This window comes from Schistocerca piceifrons, chromosome 7, assembly GCF_021461385.2.
Source record: "Schistocerca piceifrons isolate TAMUIC-IGC-003096 chromosome 7, iqSchPice1.1, whole genome shotgun sequence".
In the NCBI taxonomy this organism is placed as follows: Eukaryota; Metazoa; Arthropoda; class Insecta; order Orthoptera; family Acrididae; genus Schistocerca; species Schistocerca piceifrons.
In genome coordinates this window covers 558,762,816-558,784,179 of record NC_060144.1, presented here as the reverse complement: position 1 = coordinate 558,784,179, position 21,364 = coordinate 558,762,816, and the positions used below count along the sequence as shown (strand labels likewise).

Sequence of the window (21,364 nt, the reverse complement as noted above, 5' to 3'; positions counted from 1 at the left end):
GCACAAAGTAACTACTTTCTCTTTCCTTGAATGAAGAAACTGCTGCATGTAAAGCATTTCTGGAATGACAACAAGGAAATATTTGAGGTGGAACATTTCCTGAGTAGCCAAAAGGCAGGCCTGATCAAGGTTTCTGCCAAGTCATCCACCATTGGGAAAATACATCCCACTGAAGCTAATGCCATTTCATGGAGGCAGCTTGATTTTTATCGATGTCTTGATTAAAAATTTGTGGCTATTGCTTGTGCACATTACAGTGTGTTTACACGTTCAAGAACATCCACAAACCAAATTAGGACCTCAGCTAGACACATGAAACAAAAGCAGCAAGACAAAGGGTTGGAACAGTAAAATTTATCTAAGTGAATTTTGTGTATCCCAAATACTCCTACAAATAATTAATCACATCCATAAAATAATATTTTGGAGATCCTCAAAAGCAGCCTGGTAGAGTAATTCTGATTACCATCTGGAAGCCTGTATTTCATCACTGGATAATTATATTTCATCACTGGATAATTATATTTCAGAAGCTGGCTGGGCAAAATTGTCAGTGATTGCTGATACATATAGATCACTTTTGTGTTGAAATTTCTGTTTTAAAATTTGCAAGATTCATATGATGGACATTAATCACAAAGAATTCTCTGTCATTTAAAGCTCTTCTTCGTCTCAGTAGCAATTACTGTTTCCATTCTAAATGACAGTCTGAGCTGCCGGAGATGGTAGTCATGTGTGTAAGGTGTGCTTGCTTGTGTGAATGAATGTATATGTGTCTCCTTTTCTGATGAAGGCTTTGGCTGAAAGGTAATGTGTAAGTGTCTTTTGATTGTGTCTGTCTGCAACGCATTGTATTAACTGTACAGTGAGTAGCTATCTGTCTTTTCCTTATATTGTGTGATAACATCATATGGCTCACATATTTTTAGATTTAAATGGAACTTGTTATGCAGTACAATCATAGATTTAGATCCTCAGTTTGGAACATTAGATAATTATAATACAAACTTAGTAGATGCAAGAAGAGGATATATTCAGATACTCGACAAAGCATCATTATTGTGTTGATGCTTAACTCCAACAAAACAATGGAAAGACAAATAATGCTAAAATGTTATCAGTTGACTCATCTCAGAATATAAATATTTTAAACTGAGTAACATGATATATCAAATCTCATAAAAAAGAGGCATTGAACAGAGGACAGACACATGAATAAAATGACAGAAAGTACTTAGCCCTTCGATAAGTTCATTGTCAAAGTTAAGAAACACACATACTCAATTCATATTTTACTTCTGGTGAGCAACTTCATCTGAAAGCTAGGCATTTTCTGCTTGTCTCCTGCTTGATATCTGCTCTGTTTTGTGAGTTGTGATCTATCCTTTTATAGATCTAAATTTTCATCCTAGGTTTCCCGTTATGTCAGACATTGAATACACAATTTGTTTCATTAGCAACCCATTTACAATTAACTGTATAAGTATGAGCAAGTGTGTGTATGGGTCTCAACTGACAGCCAGAGCAAATAAGGATAGACTGTTATGTATCTCCATTCTGAGGGATTTTATTCTAGTTATTATTGAATGTCTGAATATAGTAGATGCCCATGCATCTAGATTAAATTGTCAATTGACCATACAATTATGTTACTTGAGACTTGAGTTGTTTAAAGCAAGAAAGTAACAGATATTAAGCAGTGTAACAATATAATGAAAAGGATAGTTGTTCTCAACAGATAAGTAAGATTCTCAGCCACCTGTGTAATAGCTCTGTGGAACAGGGCATTTTCCCTGATAGACTGAAATATGCTATTGTTATACCTTTGCATAAAAAGGGGGATAGATCTGATGTCAACAATTACTGTCCAATCTCCCTTCTAACAGCTTTATCCAAAATTTTTGAGAAAGTAATGTATTCAAGAGTAGCTTCACATATCTGTAAAAATGAAGTACTAACAAAATGTCAGTTTGGTTTCCAGAAAGGTTTTTCAACAGAAAATGCCATATATGCTTTCACCAGTCAAATTTTGAATGATCTGAATAACCGAACACCTCCCATTGGGATTTTTTGTGATCTCTCAAAGGCTTTTGATTGTGTAAATCATGAAATTCTGCTAGACAAGCTCAAGTATTGTGGCATGAGTGGGACAGTGCACAAATGGTTTAATTCGTACCTAACTGGAAGAGTGCAGAAAGTTGAAATAAGTAGTTCTCGTAACATGCAAAGATCAGCACTTTCCTCAAACTGGGGAACTATCAAGAATGGGGTTCCACAAGGGTCAGTCTTGGGTCCTTTGTTGTTCTTATTATATATTAATGACTTGCCATTCTATATTCATGAAGAGGCAAAGTTAGTTCTCTTTGCTGATGATACAAGTATAGTAATCACACCTGACAAACAAGAATTAACTGATGAAATTGTCAATACTGTCTTTCAGAAAATTACCAAGTGGTTCCTTGTAAACGGACTCTCACTGAATTTTGATAAGACACAGTACATACAGTTCCGTACAGTGAATGGTATGACGCCATTAATAAATATAGACCTTAATCAGAAGCATATAGCTAAGGTAGAATATTCCAAATTTTTAGGTATGTCCATTGATGAGAGATTAAATTGGAAGAAACACATTGATGATCTGCTGAAACGTTTGAGTTCAGCTACTTATGCAATAAGGGTCATTGCAAATTTTGGTGATAAACATCTTAGTAAATTAGCTTACTACACCTATTTTCACTCATTGCTTTCATATGGCATCATATTTTGGGGTAATTCATCACTGAGGAATAAAGTATTTATTGCACAGAAGCGTGTAATCAGAATAATAGCTGGAGCCCACCCAAGATCATCCTGCAGACATTTATTTAAGGATCTAGGGATATTCACAGTAGCTTCTCAGTATATATACTCTCTTATGAAATTTGTTATTAACAACCAAACCCAATTCAAAAGTAATAGCAGTGTGCATAACTACAATACTAGGAGAAAGGACGATCTTCACTATTCAAGATTAAATCTAACTTTGGCACAGAAAGGGGTGAATTATACTGGCACTAAAGTCTTTGGTCACTTACCAAATAGTATCAAAAGTCTGACAGATAACCAACAAGTATTTAAGAAGAAATTAAAAGAATTTCTGAATGACAACTCCTTCTACTCCATAGAGGAACTTTTAGATATAAATTAAGAAAAAAAAAATATTAAAAAAATAAAAAAAATAAAAAAACACAAAAAATAAAGTTGTTATATTAACTTAAGTATGTTGTTAAATTAACCTAATGATGTCATGTATTGGAAAATTTGACTCGTTCCACATCATTACGAAATATCGTATTCATGATCCATGGAACTAGTATTAATCTAATCTAATCTAATCTAATCTAATCTGACCATATGACAGGCATGCTGAGTCACAGAAAGGCAGTGTGAGAAGAACACTTACCTTCTTCTGCTTGTAGTTAATGGCAAGCTCCAGGCGGGCAAGCTTCATGTGCTCACCATCTTCATAAGGTGGACTATCAGGGTCATGGTTGAGGATGATGGCCAGCTCTTGGGAACTGCGTGATTGGTGGAGTAGATCTACAGCAAATTGCTGGCACTGCCGCCGGAGTTCCTGAAAATGTTTAATTCTGTATATTAATTCAGAAATGTGGTTGGAGAATATGTATAATATTTTAAGCAGGATGAGATAGGAAATTAAGCTTATCAGCATCAAACTTCTCCCACAGAATTAACACTTATCCACAGTGTACACACTGTAATAAATATACTTTAAACAAGTCTTCATAATCCCTTGAAAGATAATTTAACAAAATTCAGTCTTCCAACTTAAAAGAGAGGAGGGTAAGGTAAGAGTTTAATGTTATCTGTGTATATCTGTTTTCACAAACCATTATTTGTTCTTTTAACATTATGGTCTTCCTATGTAATGATAGAAATGAAACAATACTGAAATTTGACGGTTGTGGTGTCTTTAGTTGTAAAGTGTTTTTAAAGTATGATATTTAATTTTTTTAGAACATTCTGTATAACTTTCTTCATTTGACTAATAATTTTACATGTAACCTGAACTTTTGCAATGAATAAACTGTACTTTGTAATGCTAAGGGAAATTTCATGTTGGAAACAACATGCAATAGCTCTTATGGCTGCCACACCAAAAGGTCACTCCTCACAGCCTTGGCATGTGTGGCACTGTTCCCTCAGTGGAAAACTGAAGTTATTGAAATATGCTGAGAACCTATCCCAAGCCTGTACAGACAGGCAATATCCTGTCTTGTTCATGCGTACAGTGATCCGTGACATTTTCTCCTGTGATACATGTTGCCATTGTGAATCACCCTGTTTTGTCCTGATCTGAGAGCAATTGTATCCTAAATCCAGCCTCCTATGCCATTCCTTATGAAATAGTAGCCTGCTAGCCGCAGGGTATATCGTGATAAAACATCATGACACTCCTACTCCCAGTCCTTTACCTGTGGGTCATTGCCATGACATAGATAAGAAACCTGTCCTATACACTCACCCACCACATCATTGCAGTAGTGTTGCAGGCATTTTTTATCCAATACGAGATACAATCGATGTGAAAGCAGCCATGTCATCTACTTGCTGTGCAACTTGTAAGTGGATATGGCAAGTAACCAGTTATTCATCCACATGAATGGCCATTGCCAAGTGGCAACTGGTCATGAACTTGATTGCCTTGTTGTTGCTCTACTTTGTTGTCAAACATACTCAACACAACAATGCAAAGTCTTCAATAGGTGCTTTGATATATGTACTATTTGTGTATTAGTCTCTTGCCCTGCTCACCAATGTAGTTCCACTGAAATGAGCTACTGGAAAATTTCCTTACTGCATATCCCATCTAAATTTTTCTAAGTGTTGTCCTCCAGTGACTCTATTCCAACTGTTGCCCTTATCTTTCCTCTGTTATAATTTTTGATTCCAATCCTCTGTGATCTCAGCATCTTTGGTTTCTGTACATTACGCACCATATATATGCACATGAACAGCAGTCTGGAAATGTTTACATTAAAACAGTTTAATCTCAGGAACTGTTCAGAGTAGACCTCGTTCTGATATTAGCATTTTTGTTCGTGACAACCAATAGTATATACTTCCTGGGTAATAAATGTCACTTTCTTTTAATGATATATGTGGCATATTTCTTCAAGGATCTGTTAGTTCTCACTGTTTTCATTTCTGTTGCATTCGTGCACTAGTCAGTCAAACTTGTGGCCATGTGTACTATCCATAATAGACATACTGTTTGTCCAACTAAATTTGAATGAAGCAGACTTGAACCTATTCACATGCACTGTGAGTATTTTGTACGTAGTATTATCCTATCACATTGTAAATCCCATAGAGTTATATGTATCACCATTGTGACTAGAGCTGTGGATCATTAATTTATCAACAAAAAATGGATTGATTGTATTTTCTCATGAAATGCTGTACATCACAATTTTCTACATTGCTAACCTTTTTGCCTACCACTTATTTTCTCAAGTTTTGATGAGATGCAACTAGAAAATTTATTCCTCTTTTAAGAGGATAAGAGGACTGTTCCTTACCTAATACTGATATTGCACCAGTATCAATGAAATTTTATTTTTGGTAGTTTGCTGCATGTTGTACAAAACGTATGTTAAGTGCCAACATGACGTACGGAGTAGTTTCATTTGTGTAGTTTTTTAAAAGTTGTGTGTATTTTGTTCCAGTGGATAAAATATTAATATGTACCTTAATAAAATTGTTTTGTATGATATATCAGTGGAAATTCAAGCAAAGCAGTTGAAGTAAACATGAAAAATATTTTCTTACCAATGTTTGGACTGTTTTAAAAAATGAGACATGCACTCTGCAGACCCAGTAGTAAAAAACTGTACAAGTGTGAGTAGAATTCACACTCTGAGAGTTCCGTGCCAACTGAATTATGTGTATAGACAGTTCATCTACAGGTTTCGATGAGTGAGTTTTCAAGTTTCAAAATATGTGACATAAATGGCCTTATCTTTTGATTTCATTGAGTTAGAAGCTCAAATTTTTACAGTGACAGAGGACAGTATGCCTTAGTATTTGACATCAACTTTAAACATTCATGAGAAAGACAGACAGGGAGATGGACAACAAAGTGATCCTATAAGAATTCAGTTTTCACTGATTAGGGTACAGTACCCTAAACATGAGTAAATTTATCTCATCTACCATAAAAATTATGGTCATTGTATTCAGGGACTCAAAACTGGTCTTTTTATTGATTATTAGCAAGTCTTCTGGACAAGATGGAGGAAACATATGCAAAGAGACCTGTATCATGTAAGAAAGAAAAGAAAGAGTCAAGGAAAGTGGCATGGGATTTGGAGTAGGACCAGGTGAATCTGATGGAACCAAATGAGTTGACGATGACCTCCATCTGTCCAATGGCCAGCTTCACACGTCCGTCCACATCAAACCCACCAACAAGCAACAGTACCTCCATTATGACAGCGGCCACCCATTCCACATCAAACGGTCCCTTCCCTAAAGCCTAGGTCTTCATGGCAAACGAATCTGCTCCAGTCCGGAATCTCTGAACCATTACACCAACAACCTGAAAACAGCTTTCGCATCCCACAACTACACTCCCGACCTGGTACAGAAGCAAATTACCAGAGCCACTTCCTCATCCCCTCAAACCCAGAACCTCCCACAGAAGAACCTCAAAGTGCCCCACTTGTGACAGGATACTTTCCGGGACTGGATCAGACTCTGAATGTGGCTCTCCAGCAGGGATACGACTTCCTGAAATCCTGTCCTGAAATGAGGTCCATCCTTCATGAAATCCTCCCCACTCCACCAAGAATGTCTTTCTGCCATCCACCTAACCTTCGTAACCTCTTGGTTCATCCCTATGAAATCCCCAAACCACCTTCCCTACCCTCTGGCTCCTACCCTTGTAACCACCCCCGGTGTAAAACCTGTTCCATGCACCATCCCACCACCACCTACTCCAGTCCTGTAACCCGGAAGGTGTACACGATCAAAGGCAGAGCCACTTGTGAAAGCACCCATGTGATTTACCAACTGACCTGCCTACACTGTGCAGCTTTCTATGTAGGAATGACCAGCAACAAACTGTCCATTCGCATGAATGGACACAGGCAGACAGTGTTTGTTGGTAATGAGGATCACCCTGTGGCTAAACATGCCTTGGTGCATGGCCAGCACATCTTGGCACAGTGTTACACCATCTGGGTTATCAGGATACTTCCCACTAACACCAACCTGTCAGAACTCCGTATATGGGAACTTGCCCTTCAGTATATCCACTCTTCTCGTTACCCACCAGGCCTCAACCTCCACTAATTTCAAGTTGCCGCCGCTCGTACCTCACCTGTCTTTCCGCTCCCGGGATTGGAATGACTCCTTGCCCTCTCCCTTAAAACCCACATCCTTTCGTCTTTCCCTCTCCTTCCCTGTTTCCTGATGAAGCAACCGTGGGTTGCGAAAGCTTGAATTTTGTGTGTGTGTTTGTTGTGTCTCTATCAACATACCAACACTTTCGTTTGGTAAGTTACATCATCTTTGTTTTTAGATTTATTTTTCCCACGTGGCATGTTTTCCTCTATTATATATTAATTTTTGCTGTTGCTAAATGCCACTTCAAGAAATTTTCACCTCCCCTTGTAGATAACACCTTATGCAAAAATCTGAGGGTGTGTAAACTGTATTCTCTAAGTCAATATACAGGATGTATCATAACATGACAAAAACTGATGTGTGTGAAAGTATGTCCTTATGACAATAGAAGCAAAAATGGTCCAGTAAAAGTGGGTCCACAAATGAGCCATTTACAAGATAATTGCAAATGTATGGTTATCGCCCATCACTGTCTTCAGTGTGAAATTGTGTGCTGGGTAGTATAAGTAAATTTGAAATGTAAACTTTTTAATTAAAACCCCATGTAACTGCAATCAAATTTCATCCTAGGCCTGCTGGTATCATAACAAGAATTGCAATAGTGCTACAGCACATTACATTTTCCAGCTTACACTTGTACCTGTTAAAAGCAGGTCCTTGTCTCCTGTTATCTGAATGCAACACTGCACTCACTTTTGCTGTGAGTTTCAAATTCTTGTAAACACCATGGGATCATCAAGTAAATTTTGACAAGACTGTACAGTTTGTTGCTCCATTTCACCAACTATATCAACAGGAATTCTGTACATTTCACTTTTTAGATGATCCCAGTCATACAAATACAGAGGATTGAAGTCATGTGATTTTGGATGCCTAGTCACAGGCATTCATCTTGGACCATATGGGCATGTCAGATGTCATGTTACATCAGCAACAAAATGCCCTGGTGACCAGTGTGCATCTACACATCCCCAAATCATGGGCCATGGGAGAAATTTTTAGATTAATCAAGTGAGGACTCATATGAAAATTTTACATTTCAAATACACTGGCACTGACTAGGACAATATTTCATACTGCAGTCACTGGTAGCTCCTAACTACACATCCACAGTCAACTCACATGTTTACTAGAATGTTTTGCTTCTGTTGTGTAACTTTCCTTGTGTCTTTGTGGTACACTGTCTATAATGTGTTTATTGGTAACATATTAGATATTGGGAGAAGTTACTACCTGTGTCAGTTATCTCCCTGGAGGGTAGAATGGAGAGCAAGTTGGGAGGACTGTGTACAGATCACATGGCATGGTATGGTGTCATTGTGTGGCAAAACTCACCATGTACTCGCTCTTGCACTCTTGTTCAGCAAAGGCAATATTTCGCAGCTCCCAGGAAAGCTGGAAGGCTGTCAGGATTGGGTCGTTGGAGGACAGCGCGATGAGGGACGGGCTGGCCAGTGCACGGTACATGTTGACCCGGGACCGCGAGAAGCGCAGAGAGTCTTCACTAGACTCCCGCAGACACTCCTCACAGCCACACCTGTCACACACCAAGGCCAACACATCCTGGAGAAACATCAACAGTAAATTGAAGTCTTCAGACATCTTTTCAGGTACATTTATGCTCATTAACTGATTGGAGGCAGACCTGCCTGGATAACGGGGCACGTTAGCATGCTACTTCTGGGATTGTGAGACGTGTCAGCCACAGACTGAATCTACCAGCCAGATTAATGATGACGAGTGACGGACTGGTCTGGTCAGCCTGGATGTGGTTTTTAGACTGTTTTCCACACCCAGCTGGGTGAATTCTGGGCTGGTCCCATGTCCGACCCAGCTATAGAATTCTCATTAATTTAGGCAACGTTTGCACACTGTCACATGGAAGGAGGGGGGGGGGGGGTGGCAACAGGAAGACCATCTGACCACCTCTTACAAGCAAAATCACCAGATCCAATGATTAACATGTCAACCCTTCAAAGATATGAGATAAAGGCCATGAAAAAGAAGAAGGAAGATGGGGATGCACTCAGTTAGTTAAATGTCCACCTTTCAGTTGCTCATTTATTATAGCAACAATTTGTAACTCAGGTTTAACCTGGACAGACGAGCTGTGATAGTTATCAAGATTCCTATTGTGTATTAGGAAGAACAGGTTTGCTACCTTGACCCTTGGTGTTCCCTCTCCCGGATGTGTGATGATATAGAGTACTGTCAGCAGAAGGCTTCAAAAAGATGCTGTACATGCGAGACGACTGGCCACAAATGTACTACTTACTACTCATCACTGGAGGGAGGGTCTGAGAAGCACACACCAACATCTAAACATGACTATAGGTCAGAGGAAGACAGGTCTCTTTGTGGATGGTGCCCATTTTAGCTTGTAAAGTTGAAGAAAAGTTATTGTTTTGTGAGAAGCCAGTACACTTAATAATTTGTCAGTCACCTGCTAACAGGGCTTTGTGACTGGTGTTATATCTTTAGCTGGGTGCTCAGGTCTCCATTCCTTTGTATGTGGACTTGTCAATGTGCAGACCTACAGTGATGACACATAGTGGGTATTGATTTCATCCTAAAAGATGTGACATTCAATCATGCAGAACTCCTACAGTGTTTGTCTGTCCTCTACAAAAAATTCAGCGCCCAGTTCAGTTTCTTGATATCGAGGTTGTTTCGGAAAGCGTGTTTCTGTTCTCATTCCTAGCCTTGACCAGAGCATCTTTGCAAACAGACTGGCATTTAATTTTGATGGAGCTGTAATGTTGCTTGGAGAAGTTACACACTGTGCAGATGTTAGCTGTGCCTAACTGACTCATCCATTTTTTATATTTGCAAAATGGATGCCACATTTGAAGTTATCATGAATTTAGAATTTTTCATTGATTTGCCTTGTGAAATTGCCATATTTCATGTTGTGTATATCTCACATGAATAAAGTAAAAGTGTTTTTAACGAAATGTATATGATTTCCCAATATTTTATGAGTGGGTTTGCTGAGAGGTAGCCTAATACATTGACTTATAAATAGATCAGCAATAGGTGCCTTAGTGATGAGATAAGCCAAAGTCTAGCTCATTTCCCACAACCACATCAAATGTGTCACTCTTGTGCTCACTAAAATAAACCTTGATGAAGAGATTATTTCATTTTGAGCTTCTCATTCTCTTCCACTAAGCTAGCTTGTTGGTGCTCTCAGAATGAATGATGAACAATACTCATGTATTGGTCGAGCTAGGGTTTTGTAAGCGTCCTCTTTTGTGGTTAAATTAAACTTGTTTGGGATTCTTATCATGTATCTCAGCGTGACTTCTGTCTGTATATGGCTATATTTGTTTCATCATTCCCTTGAAATTTCTACAGACAGATACTCTTAAATACTTGAAGTTGAGGTTGTGATTGATGGGTGATCATAATGTCAAACAGTATCTCATATTTTTGTTTATTGATGCACATAACTTTAAATACAAGCAAACTAGACAAAAATTTAGTCACTCTAGAATGTCCCCTGTCTTATGTTCTAGTTGCTCGCAATCTCATAGGTCCCTTATTTTTCTCTTGTCTTAAAGTGGAATACAGTATGTATTGTGAAAGTGAATTTATCTTATGTGAAGTATCCAATTGATTATAATTATTTGTTATTACTACTAGCTTTCTCCACTATAATCGACCTTCACAGAATGCTGCTTTTAAGTGAGCTATCTACTTAACATTTCAATTAAACCTTGAACAATTTCAAGCCTCCAATTTCCCCATCATCCACAGGAAAATCATCTCAAAATCAAATTCTTATGCCCAACCCTTACAATCGGTTGTGACCAACCCATACAATCAATCACTAGGACTGTTCACCAACAAATCTGCTGCTGCCCAACGTGCTTAACGCAGGCCAGAGATGCTGATTTATTATTCGTAGGACTCGCCGTAGCTATTTTTCACTAGGCTTGTATGCACATATCGATTATTCAGACAAGCTGTGAAAACGGTAACCTTCCAACCTTCCAACTGCCAGGGGACATCATGTTAATACTGTGTACACCACCTCAGGCCTCGATAGAGAGTCCATTAGTTTCTTTGGGTATCTCATATTCAGTTGAAGCCACACACTGACAATTACATATCACACAGGAATGTTGATTGCTATGTTTTAACTGTTGCAAATAGTTACAGATGATGTAATGAGCCAATCAAGGCTGCATGGATACACATCAAAGCAGGAACATGGACATGCTGTTGTATGTACATGGTTGTTGTCATCTTGGAAGACAGGGGTATCCACAGCATGCTCATCATGAGAAGATAGAAGAATGGTCAACTCTTGGTCACCAAGAATGTTGAAGTAAACATCCTGGTTCAGGTTCACAATAACCTGAATTAGTAACCCAAGTTACGTTACAAAAGCACCCTCAGAACACCACAGCACCCCGTCTGGCATCAACTTCACCTGTGCAAACTGTGTGTTATACGTATCATTGGGCCATAGGTGCACTCAGGGCCTAGCACCATTTGAATGAGGCAAAATCATGACTGTTGAATCACAGTACATGCCTTCAATGAGCCCCTGACCAATTTCTGTGTTGTTTGACCCATTGCAGGCGTGCAGCTTTATGTACCGTTGTAAGCAATGCCCTTTTGTGAGGTACCCATATGCTTCTTGAATCAGGTACTTTCGCCTCATCTGAATGGTGTAGGTTAAATTTGCATCCATAGTGAGCAGTCACGGTGTCTGTCATGAGGAGGTTGCCTTCATGGGAAGACTGGGATGGGGTCCAGAAGGGCTTGTGAGAGGAACTGAAAACTACTTGATAGAGAATTCTGAAAACCAAAATTAACGCTGTGCAGAGTGGTTTGTTAAACAAATGCTCTTGCAATATTGCCCAGAGAATATAGCAGTGACTTGTAGAGAATGAGTGCATTGCTAGATTACACAAAATAGATAATATGGGCACAACTTTCCTCAGTATGCTGATGACACCACTTTCCTAGCCCTCCACTATAAATCCCAATGAAGCCCCCAAGTCCATTGTAACCATTTAGTCTCCTGGCATAGCCAATGACAACTCAAAATAAACATTTCCAAAATATAGTCAGTAATTATATGAATAACCTCTGGCAGCTCCCACAGCCATAACCATTTACAACAATCCTATCAAATTAATGAACACAGTAAAATACCTCAGACCAATGCTCGACTGAAGTTCCACAATAGACTAAAACTACTATGCTACCGACAGAAGTTTGACCCTTCCTCCTACTCCAATGTTGCCTCCACCAAAGTTCTACTATTCCCACCAAATCCTTAAATGCTATACACTCTACCTTGCCACCCAGCTCTGTTTATGTTCCCACAACATGAATCCTTTACCATATAATCAAGTCCTCTTCCCATCTAGCCCACATTGAACACCTCTTACGCTATCCACAAACTCCACTGCAACAACTCCACTATTTTTCATTTAATTTCCAATTTTGGAATGCTCTATTGACACATCCACCAACACTGGCTCTTCTAGAAAATACCTGGTCAGTCCAAAAAGTTATGGGACTGGACTAATAAAAAAAAAGAGAAAAGCTAAGACATGGTTTTAATGCTTCAGTTGTTCTACATTGTCTTCCACCCCCACCCCATGTCCTGCTTGAGTACAATGCATAGAACATTCATACTCCCATGTGAAACTATCACAAAAGATCTTTTTTGGGATGATGTTCAAACCATGCATTACATTGGCGTGAATGTCAGTTATGTCATCAAAGTATGGATATAACTTGTGAATTTCTGCACTGTGATAGGTGCTTATTGATAACATATAATTCTCATCACCCATGATGATTCTTGTCAGGACATAATTAATTGTTCATGGTTTGTGTTTCAATCAAGTTGCAGCAAGTGTTCATGTGTTTTTGCTTTTGTTTCGGTCAATGTGCATGGGACCAGCCCTGTACACACTTTCCTCTGTATCAAAATAGGCTGGAGAATGTCCTGAATGCTTGCTTTAGAGATGTTACCCCATTGTGATTTGTGACATGACAATGTTGTTGCACTAAAGCCACGCATAGACTACTTAATCCAGTCTAAAACTGATTGGTCGAATTCACATCTGTTGTTTATGGTAGTTAGTTCAAGCTGCCTCTATAGCTACTGCACTAATATTGCTTATATGCTAGTGAGTAAAACCAGTTTTGGAACTTTTTGGATGCACACTATAAATTCCATGCCAATATTTACCGATTCTGTCGGCTCTATCTACCCTGTCTATCCTATACCATGTGAAGGCTCCCCTGCCCTCTCTCCACGTTTCCCTATTCCTTTCCTCTTTGTACAATGGTCTGAACCACATCTCTAATACATACTCCATTTTGCTCTACTACCACCCACACCCCACTCCCCACCTACTCTCATCTACACATTACAACTCATATGATACCTTTATTTACATCCACAATCTATGACCATCCAGAACCTTCCATCTTCTAACTTTATCCTATCTTATGAGAATTCCTTCCAGTTTCATTATGTCTGCAGTGCTTCTTTTTAAGATCTCACCACCTTTCTGTGCCATCTTTTTTTATTTAGAAAAGAAAAGATTCGTTGTTATGTTGTCAATACCATAAACTAAACAGCCCTTTTAATATTCCTAAAAACAGATATAAATATTTCACATTTTTAATTATTTTCTATTGACTACATATATTTTGAAGCCTTTGGCTGAATGGTGGAATGTTGATATCACCAACAATTGACTTCCCACAACTTGTAGAGCAAAACAGCAATAAAAAGTAAAAATGTCAGAGTGTTATAAGTGAATGGCTTACTTGATATCATGAGGCATGGGCAGAGTAGCACCACGGTCCAGCAAGATTTTGATGATCTCATAGTTGTTACGGTGGGCAGCCAGGATCAGTGGGGTGATGTCTGGTGTGAACTGAGCTGTTGTCCAGTCCACCTTCTCCCAGCTCTGCAAAGAACACAATGAGCTTGTTGAATGGTTAATCTGGATACACATAGCTAAGAGTCAACTTTAATATGTGATAAACATACATTAAGTAGTCATTTTTTGCATTTTCTTCAGAGGTATGTTGTTAATATCCAAATAAATCATCATAAAGAGCGTCCTTGATTAATGAGCAACAAGTTTCCTGTTGCATCTGCCAGTGCTGTTAACTACAGCCAATCCGTCGCGTTAGAGGTGTTCTGTTATCGAGCAGAATGGCTCTGCATTTTATTTCCATACAGGTGGAGACTTTCTGTTGCTGTTACTTCCACCAACTTGACCTTCTGTAAACTAGCAGACAGTGACACTCTTGCTGCCTACTCATTAGTGGATTAGGGTCCTCTCTGTGCCAGATGCACAAGATGGATGTAAAACTACAGTGACAGAAACGGAAAGTGTGACACCATGAACACCTTCACAGAATGCCATCAAGCTGAAATTCCAGTATTTACACACTTGTGGGGTGTATTGATTAAAATTGCATCCTCACTCAAGCCTGTTTTCAGTACAGAAAAAAGACAGTTCTACAGATGACAGAGTGTCTCAACAAAGCATGGCTACTGGTAGTGTGTAACATTCCCAAAAGTTTTGAAGTGAGGATAGTAATGCAACATGCCTAGAGGACATGCACAGATATTTGTTGCCATCTTTCATATTTTGAAAAATGTTGAATCATTGGCATGAAGGAAATGGGGGCTTCATACCGACAGCACCAACAGACAGATAGATGTAGTGCAAGGACTACAGAACACATGGTGTCAATGAGCTCAGTACATCAGTGTGGCAGGAAGACTAGTCATAGATCCTTCCAGAAAGACTGTATCACAAAAAGATCATAGGACTATTTGAATGGCTCTGATGAATCGACACAACAACAGCTGAAATCTGGATGGAGATTGCAGGCAGTGTTGCCACAAACCATTGAGAACAGGTTAATGGAAGCTGGGTTAGGTCTCGAGTTTGTATGTGTCATTTACTGCTAACACCATACCACAGACAAAACGTACTTCCACGGTATAGAGCTAGAATTTACTGGGACATTGAGTGGCAATCTGTAGCATTCAGTGATGAATCTCGCTACTGTCTGTGGTCGTCAGATCGAGGTCAATGTGATCATAGATGACCTGGTGAAAGATCACAAGAAGCACTCATTCTCAAAACCCATACCTCTCCAACTCCTGGAGTGACGGTGTGGGGAGCTCTTGGATATGACAACAGGACTGACATTGTAAATGTTGAAGGGAGACTGAATGCTTGTCAGTGTATAGTGTATATGGCAAGAATGGTAAACCTCTCATCATGTCCTTAATGACTAAGATACCAAATGGCATAATCCAGCAAGATAATACAAGAATCCTCACTCCATTTCACACCACAGTTGTTTCGAGGAATGTACACATAACTGCCTGACCTGCCCTATTCCTTGATTTTTCACCCATGGGCTGTACCTGGATGCCCATGAATTGACGCAACAAATGTTTCAATTACGACAAGAAACCCATAGAGATAACATTCAGAGGCAGTATGTTTCCATGCCACAAAGAGTACAAAGTACTTCCATGAGGGTTAAAAGTCATACAGATGTTGGTGGTGGTCATCAGAGTCGAATCAAATGAAAGTTTAATCATTTATGCCTTTTATATGATGAACATATCCAAGAAGTTAGATGAATGTAGGACTGGTTCTACAAGGCACAGATTTTCCATTTACATGAATGTGCATCCAACTGGCAGTAATATGTTACATGTAGAAGCTAGGGGGTCCTTCACTTTCCATTTTGAGACTATACCACCACATAATAATGTGACATCGCATTTTCTTAAGTTCAGTCTGCAGGGATTCTCTGTTTTTAATTTTGAATCATTGCAGTCTCTTTGTTGATATAACAAACAATGGCACTTTATTGTTATTAGTATTTCAGATGTGTCGGGCAATCTCTGTGGAGTTGTATCAGATTACAAATACACAGCCTCAGGGCTCGAGTCTCGTTCCAGTTAATGAGGCTTTCACGTTTGGCCATTCTATTTGTATGGAGAAAAGTCAGGTTATAATGTATTTCAGATTCCACAATAAACTCTATGCTTCTCCACAGCCAGTTCATCACAAGTACAGCTTGCAAGCTGCAACAATGTGTACTGCAACTCAAGGTTGTCAGTCAAGTTGGTATTCACGCAAAGCTGGTTAAGAGTATTGTGTAATTCAGTAAAGAATGTCCTCTTGCTTAAAATTTCTTATGAATAGGGTATTTCATTATTATATGATAATCTTTCTTGGACAGATTCCTTGAGACAACAATGAATTGGAAATCACTTGCTATAGTGTAACAAAGTTTGGCAAGCCACCTTATCTTTTATGCATTGAAGAAGAGTTCGATGCGACAGTGAAGCCTAATCTTCCTTTCTTCTATTTAGGATGACAATATTTGTCAATCTGTGTGCATCTGGAAACATTTTGAAAATGTAAGGTCTATAACTCTCCACATACAGAGAAACTGAGCTCAAAATACCTCTCTGATATTTCTTACAGTCGAATAATACACTCCACAAAACATAAATGAAATACATATGCTTTCCATAAACAGTGTGAAGATGAGTCTTTTTACCCATCATAGCCCCATCCCCTTCCCCTGGTCCCTTCCCCCTTTTTCCATATGGGCAGAAAGTGTTATGTCAACAATATCAATTATCTTCATTATTAAGTCAGTGTTTTTAAACATAAATGTAAATCTTAAAAAGTCATTGAAGTATATGTGTTTAGTAAAATAAGCACTGATGACTTGCTTTGAATTTTTGAAGTTACAAAGCAAATTTCTAATGGTTTCTGGAATATACTTAAATCTTAGGACAACGTGATATTTTACCCTTGTTGCACTGTTGTTGGCCATCATGCTAGTGCATACTTTTATGTTTGTCAAGGGATGGGATGGGTGAGAAGTGTAATTTTGTTGGTATTGAGATTGAGATGAGTAGTAGTTGTGCTGGCGGAACAGGATAGAGGTGTGGATTTTTTAGTTGTGGGTTTTACATAAGACAGTATTTGGAGAGGAAGGATTTTATGTAAGATAATGTTTGGAGAGGAAGGGAGTGAAATGACTGGGAAGAAGACTCAGCACAAAGTTGTTGGAAAGTGAAGAGAGGAAAGAAGGAAATCTGTTAGATCTGGAAGGATTGGTAGATTTCTGAGTAAATTTCATAGTTACATGAGGGAAGTGACTACAGTTTCATTGACAGAGTATATGAGGCACGTACAGACGTGGATTTGTGGTTGCATAAATGCACCAAACTAGGTGGGGGCAGGGAATCATGGCGTAACTACTGTGTGGTTGGAGCCAATTCTGTGGAAGTGTAGGTCTCATATGGATGTTCATGATGATAAAAGTAAGAAAAAATAGTATTATTTGGTGCTTAAGTCCTGTGGGGGAGAGTGAGCTGATGCAGTAAGTGTCATACCGACCAGTTTTCCTGCTGAACCACTTGAGCTAATTTTATGATAGGCTCCTATGTGATTGGCTGGTTGCATACATGGAGATGTATGGGATGAGATGGCAGCAGTATAATTTCTAGAAAGGAGAGTAACCAGATGGTGCAGTAAATACAATGTCAGATCTAAAGAACATAGAAGCACGATTCGCTGTTAGCATCCTTGTGGATATTGAGTACCCATGACCATTTATAGCAGCCGTGTTTGTTCTCAAGGTTGTGTGAATTGAGGATCCCACTTTTTCTGTACTACTACTTCAGGGATTATTGTAAGGGGAGAATAGTTAAATTGACTGTTCCATCTGCTACCACAGACCGAAATACAAGATTGGACAAAAATGTGGAAATACCAAAAACACTACACATTATCGAGCCTAATACGGCGTAGAAAATTCTTTGGCATTGAAAACAGCTTCCAGATGTCTCAAAATGGATAAATACATGCCCTTTTTGGCTTGAAAGAAATCTTATGCCATTCATCCTGGAAAGTAGTAGGAAGTTCATGTAATGATTATGGAGGTGCGTAGCGATCAGGTAACCTTCTGTCCAAAGTAGACCACAAACACTCAATAATATTGAGATGTGTTGACTGTGGTGGCCACAGGAGATGCGACAATTCGTTGTCATGCTCACAAAACCAGTGCTGAATGACGCGAGCTGTGTGAAAAGAGGCCTTGCCATCTTGGAACGCAACTTTAGCACAGGGAAACAAACACTGTGCCGTGGAATGGACCTGATCATCGAAAATGGTCACATCATCCTTGGCAGTAATACAACCTTGAAGAGTTACAATGGGACCCATGGAATGCCACGATCTGGCAGCCCAACAAATCACCAAACCCCCATGTCTCACTCTTGGAACGTAAACTCGGCCGGAAGATGGAAATAGTGTGAAACAAGACTCACTTGTCCAAATGACATTCTTCTATTGCTCCATAGTCGAGGTTTTATGACTTTGGCACCACGTTTTCCAGTTGCTGGGATTTCTATCCCTGATAAGTGTTTTTGGAACTCCGGCACATCCTGCATTTCCCTACTTATGGAGTTCTCTTCTTGTTGTCTTGATGCCAATAGCTTTGCGTTTGCGACATTCAGTTCTGCAGTGATTTTTGCAGTTGCACTGCTCTTATTTCTCGTCACAAATCCTCGTCAAAGACCGTTCGTCACGATCACACAATACAAACTTTTGACCGCATTGTGTCTTAGCGTATCTTGTTTTTCCGTTTTTCCTGTATGTGATGCAAATTTTCGACACGGTGACCCTCGAAACACCGAACACTTCAGCTACCGGTACCTGGGTTACGGAAACACCCACCGTACGACCATCAACAGTTTGCCCAGGCTGGAATGCACTGAGCGCGACATAATTCACACACAACTACACACAACACCTTTCTGGCCACGACTAACACATAGAGCGTATTGAGAACATTGCACGGGCGCCATTTGTGATCAAATACAATAGCACAACCTGTAGGCTTGACTAGCGTCTGATTTATGTTCAAAGCATGCAGTTCTCGTGGTGTCTCCATATTTTTGTCCTGTATATCTAACGGATATCCGTTGGGCTCCATTAAGGAACTCAGTTCCTTGCACATTGTAATGGAATCTTCACTGAAGCAGTTAACTGAAAGTAATGTAACAGAAATCTTGTTAATGATTGTTGGTGGAAATTCCGAGGATAGTGCTGAGCACACAGGTAATACGATATTATCTGTTTGAAGAGCGTAATACCTGTGGAATAAGATGCAGATACCCACTTGTAAAACTGTACATTATGCGTAAAGGGAGGCTGTTATGTCAGAGGTTTTCGTGGTGAAAGTGTTGGATACGTCAGTAAGGAGAGAGAGGGAGTGGTACAGTATTCGGCATTACATCTCGATGAAAACCTTAATTTTAAAGACTGTCCCACACAAAGATGTAATAAAGCCTCTAAAGTTATGAACGAAACCGACAAGCTCATGACCATGAATAAAAAATTTCATTCGAATATTTTGCACCTGTGCTACGATATATTGTTGACACCTGTCGTCTCCTTTGGAACGATTGAGTGAGCCTGCCACTTGCGGGCTGCACGATCAGTGATGATGTTATGAGGAATGCCGACGATGGTACTTTTTAATGTTACAGGGCATGCAAGATAACTATGTCGGAAGCACTTCTTTGGCTATACACTTTATCCTTTGGATTTACAGATATGTATGCAAGGATCATATACTGACTTCTAGGGAGATATGCAGGCAGAGTGCATTTCAGTACAGGACACATTCGGCAGTAATTTGGAAGTAAATAGGTGACTTGGCAGAGAGCAGGGATCTGAATGAGATAATGTTACGACAGGTAAAAGAATTTATCAGCTCCTTCCAAGAGATGCTGAGCAAAACGAAAAACGGTGATTTACACATTTTTTGACTGATCACGGATCGTATGCAAGCTATTTATTCAGAATAAAAAGGAAAACCAACAGTAGGTGCGTACGTGGAGCGGAATGGGAACCATAAGTGTCCCATGATTTGGACTTCACTAAAGACGACAGTAAAGATGCCCTGAGACGCATTAGCAGGCGAACTTTACAAATAATGTCATCATCATTTTTGTGGGTCTTGTTAATATGGATTTGGCGATGTTAGTGTCGGAGGGTGGCCGGATTCCCTTTCTGTCGCCACCCCGTATCCCCGGACAGAATTAACGTACCCCAGCTGTCTGCATCTAGGTAAGCCATGAAATAGTGCAAACGTTTTCAAATGTCCGCGAGTCGTGTAACTGAGGCGGGACATGGGGACCAGCCTGAAATGTGGAAAACCGCCGTCCAGCAAGCAGCACATTAGCTCCCTCGGCTAACCTGGCCGGTTGAAGTTTCCAAATAACATATTTTGCAAATATCGCCTGACGGCAGTTGCATAGGAGACTGTACGTTTTTCTTTTGTTACTCATTTATATGAGCTTTCCTAACCTGTTTTATCTGATAATGATGAGTCGAAACGCGTTTTAGCGATCAAGTCGTTTCCATGGAATTACTACAAGCCAAGTCAGGAAGGTCGCATACCTTGCAAATAGAAGACTTCATCAGTCAAACGGATAACTACTTCGTCGTACAACATGTAATTTGAACTTGATGATACATTCTATATTTGAGAATCTATATAACCAAATGGCTAACTCGGTCATTGTGCATTTGTCCCAGTTGCAGGTTGCCTATCTAACGGCGTCCAGGGCAGCAAAAATTTGATTTTCCGTATTTCAAACAGTTATCCACCGAATTTAAAAAATTGAAATGCTGTCATAACCATCTTATTAAGAGTTATTAGCAGTTGTTAAAGGTTTAACACAGAAAAACGGGTATTAAAAAAAAACACTCAGACTATGTGAATTTTATAATTTTCCCGTCGAATTGACTGTTCAAACAAATTTCGGGCTTGCAGCCGGTCGTCGTTCAATACCTAGCTTCTGGAAACTTTCCAGAAGCTAAGTATTGAACGACGACCG

At 39.4% G+C, this 21,364-nt stretch overlaps 1 protein-coding gene across 1 annotated transcript in view; it reads right to left on the bottom strand.

Annotated features, from left to right (window-relative positions):
* LOC124804970 (transient-receptor-potential-like protein) overlaps positions 1-21,364 on the bottom strand; it is a 205,984-nt gene that overhangs the window by 151,237 nt on the left and 33,383 nt on the right. The window contains exons 5-7 of the mRNA XM_047265360.1: positions 14,221-14,363; positions 8,749-8,950; positions 3,446-3,616 (exon numbers count right to left, since the gene is read on the bottom strand). Coding sequence (XP_047121316.1) covers positions 3,446-3,616; positions 8,749-8,950; positions 14,221-14,363 — 516 coding nt within the window. The remainder of the gene's footprint in view (positions 1-3,445; positions 3,617-8,748; positions 8,951-14,220; positions 14,364-21,364) is intronic.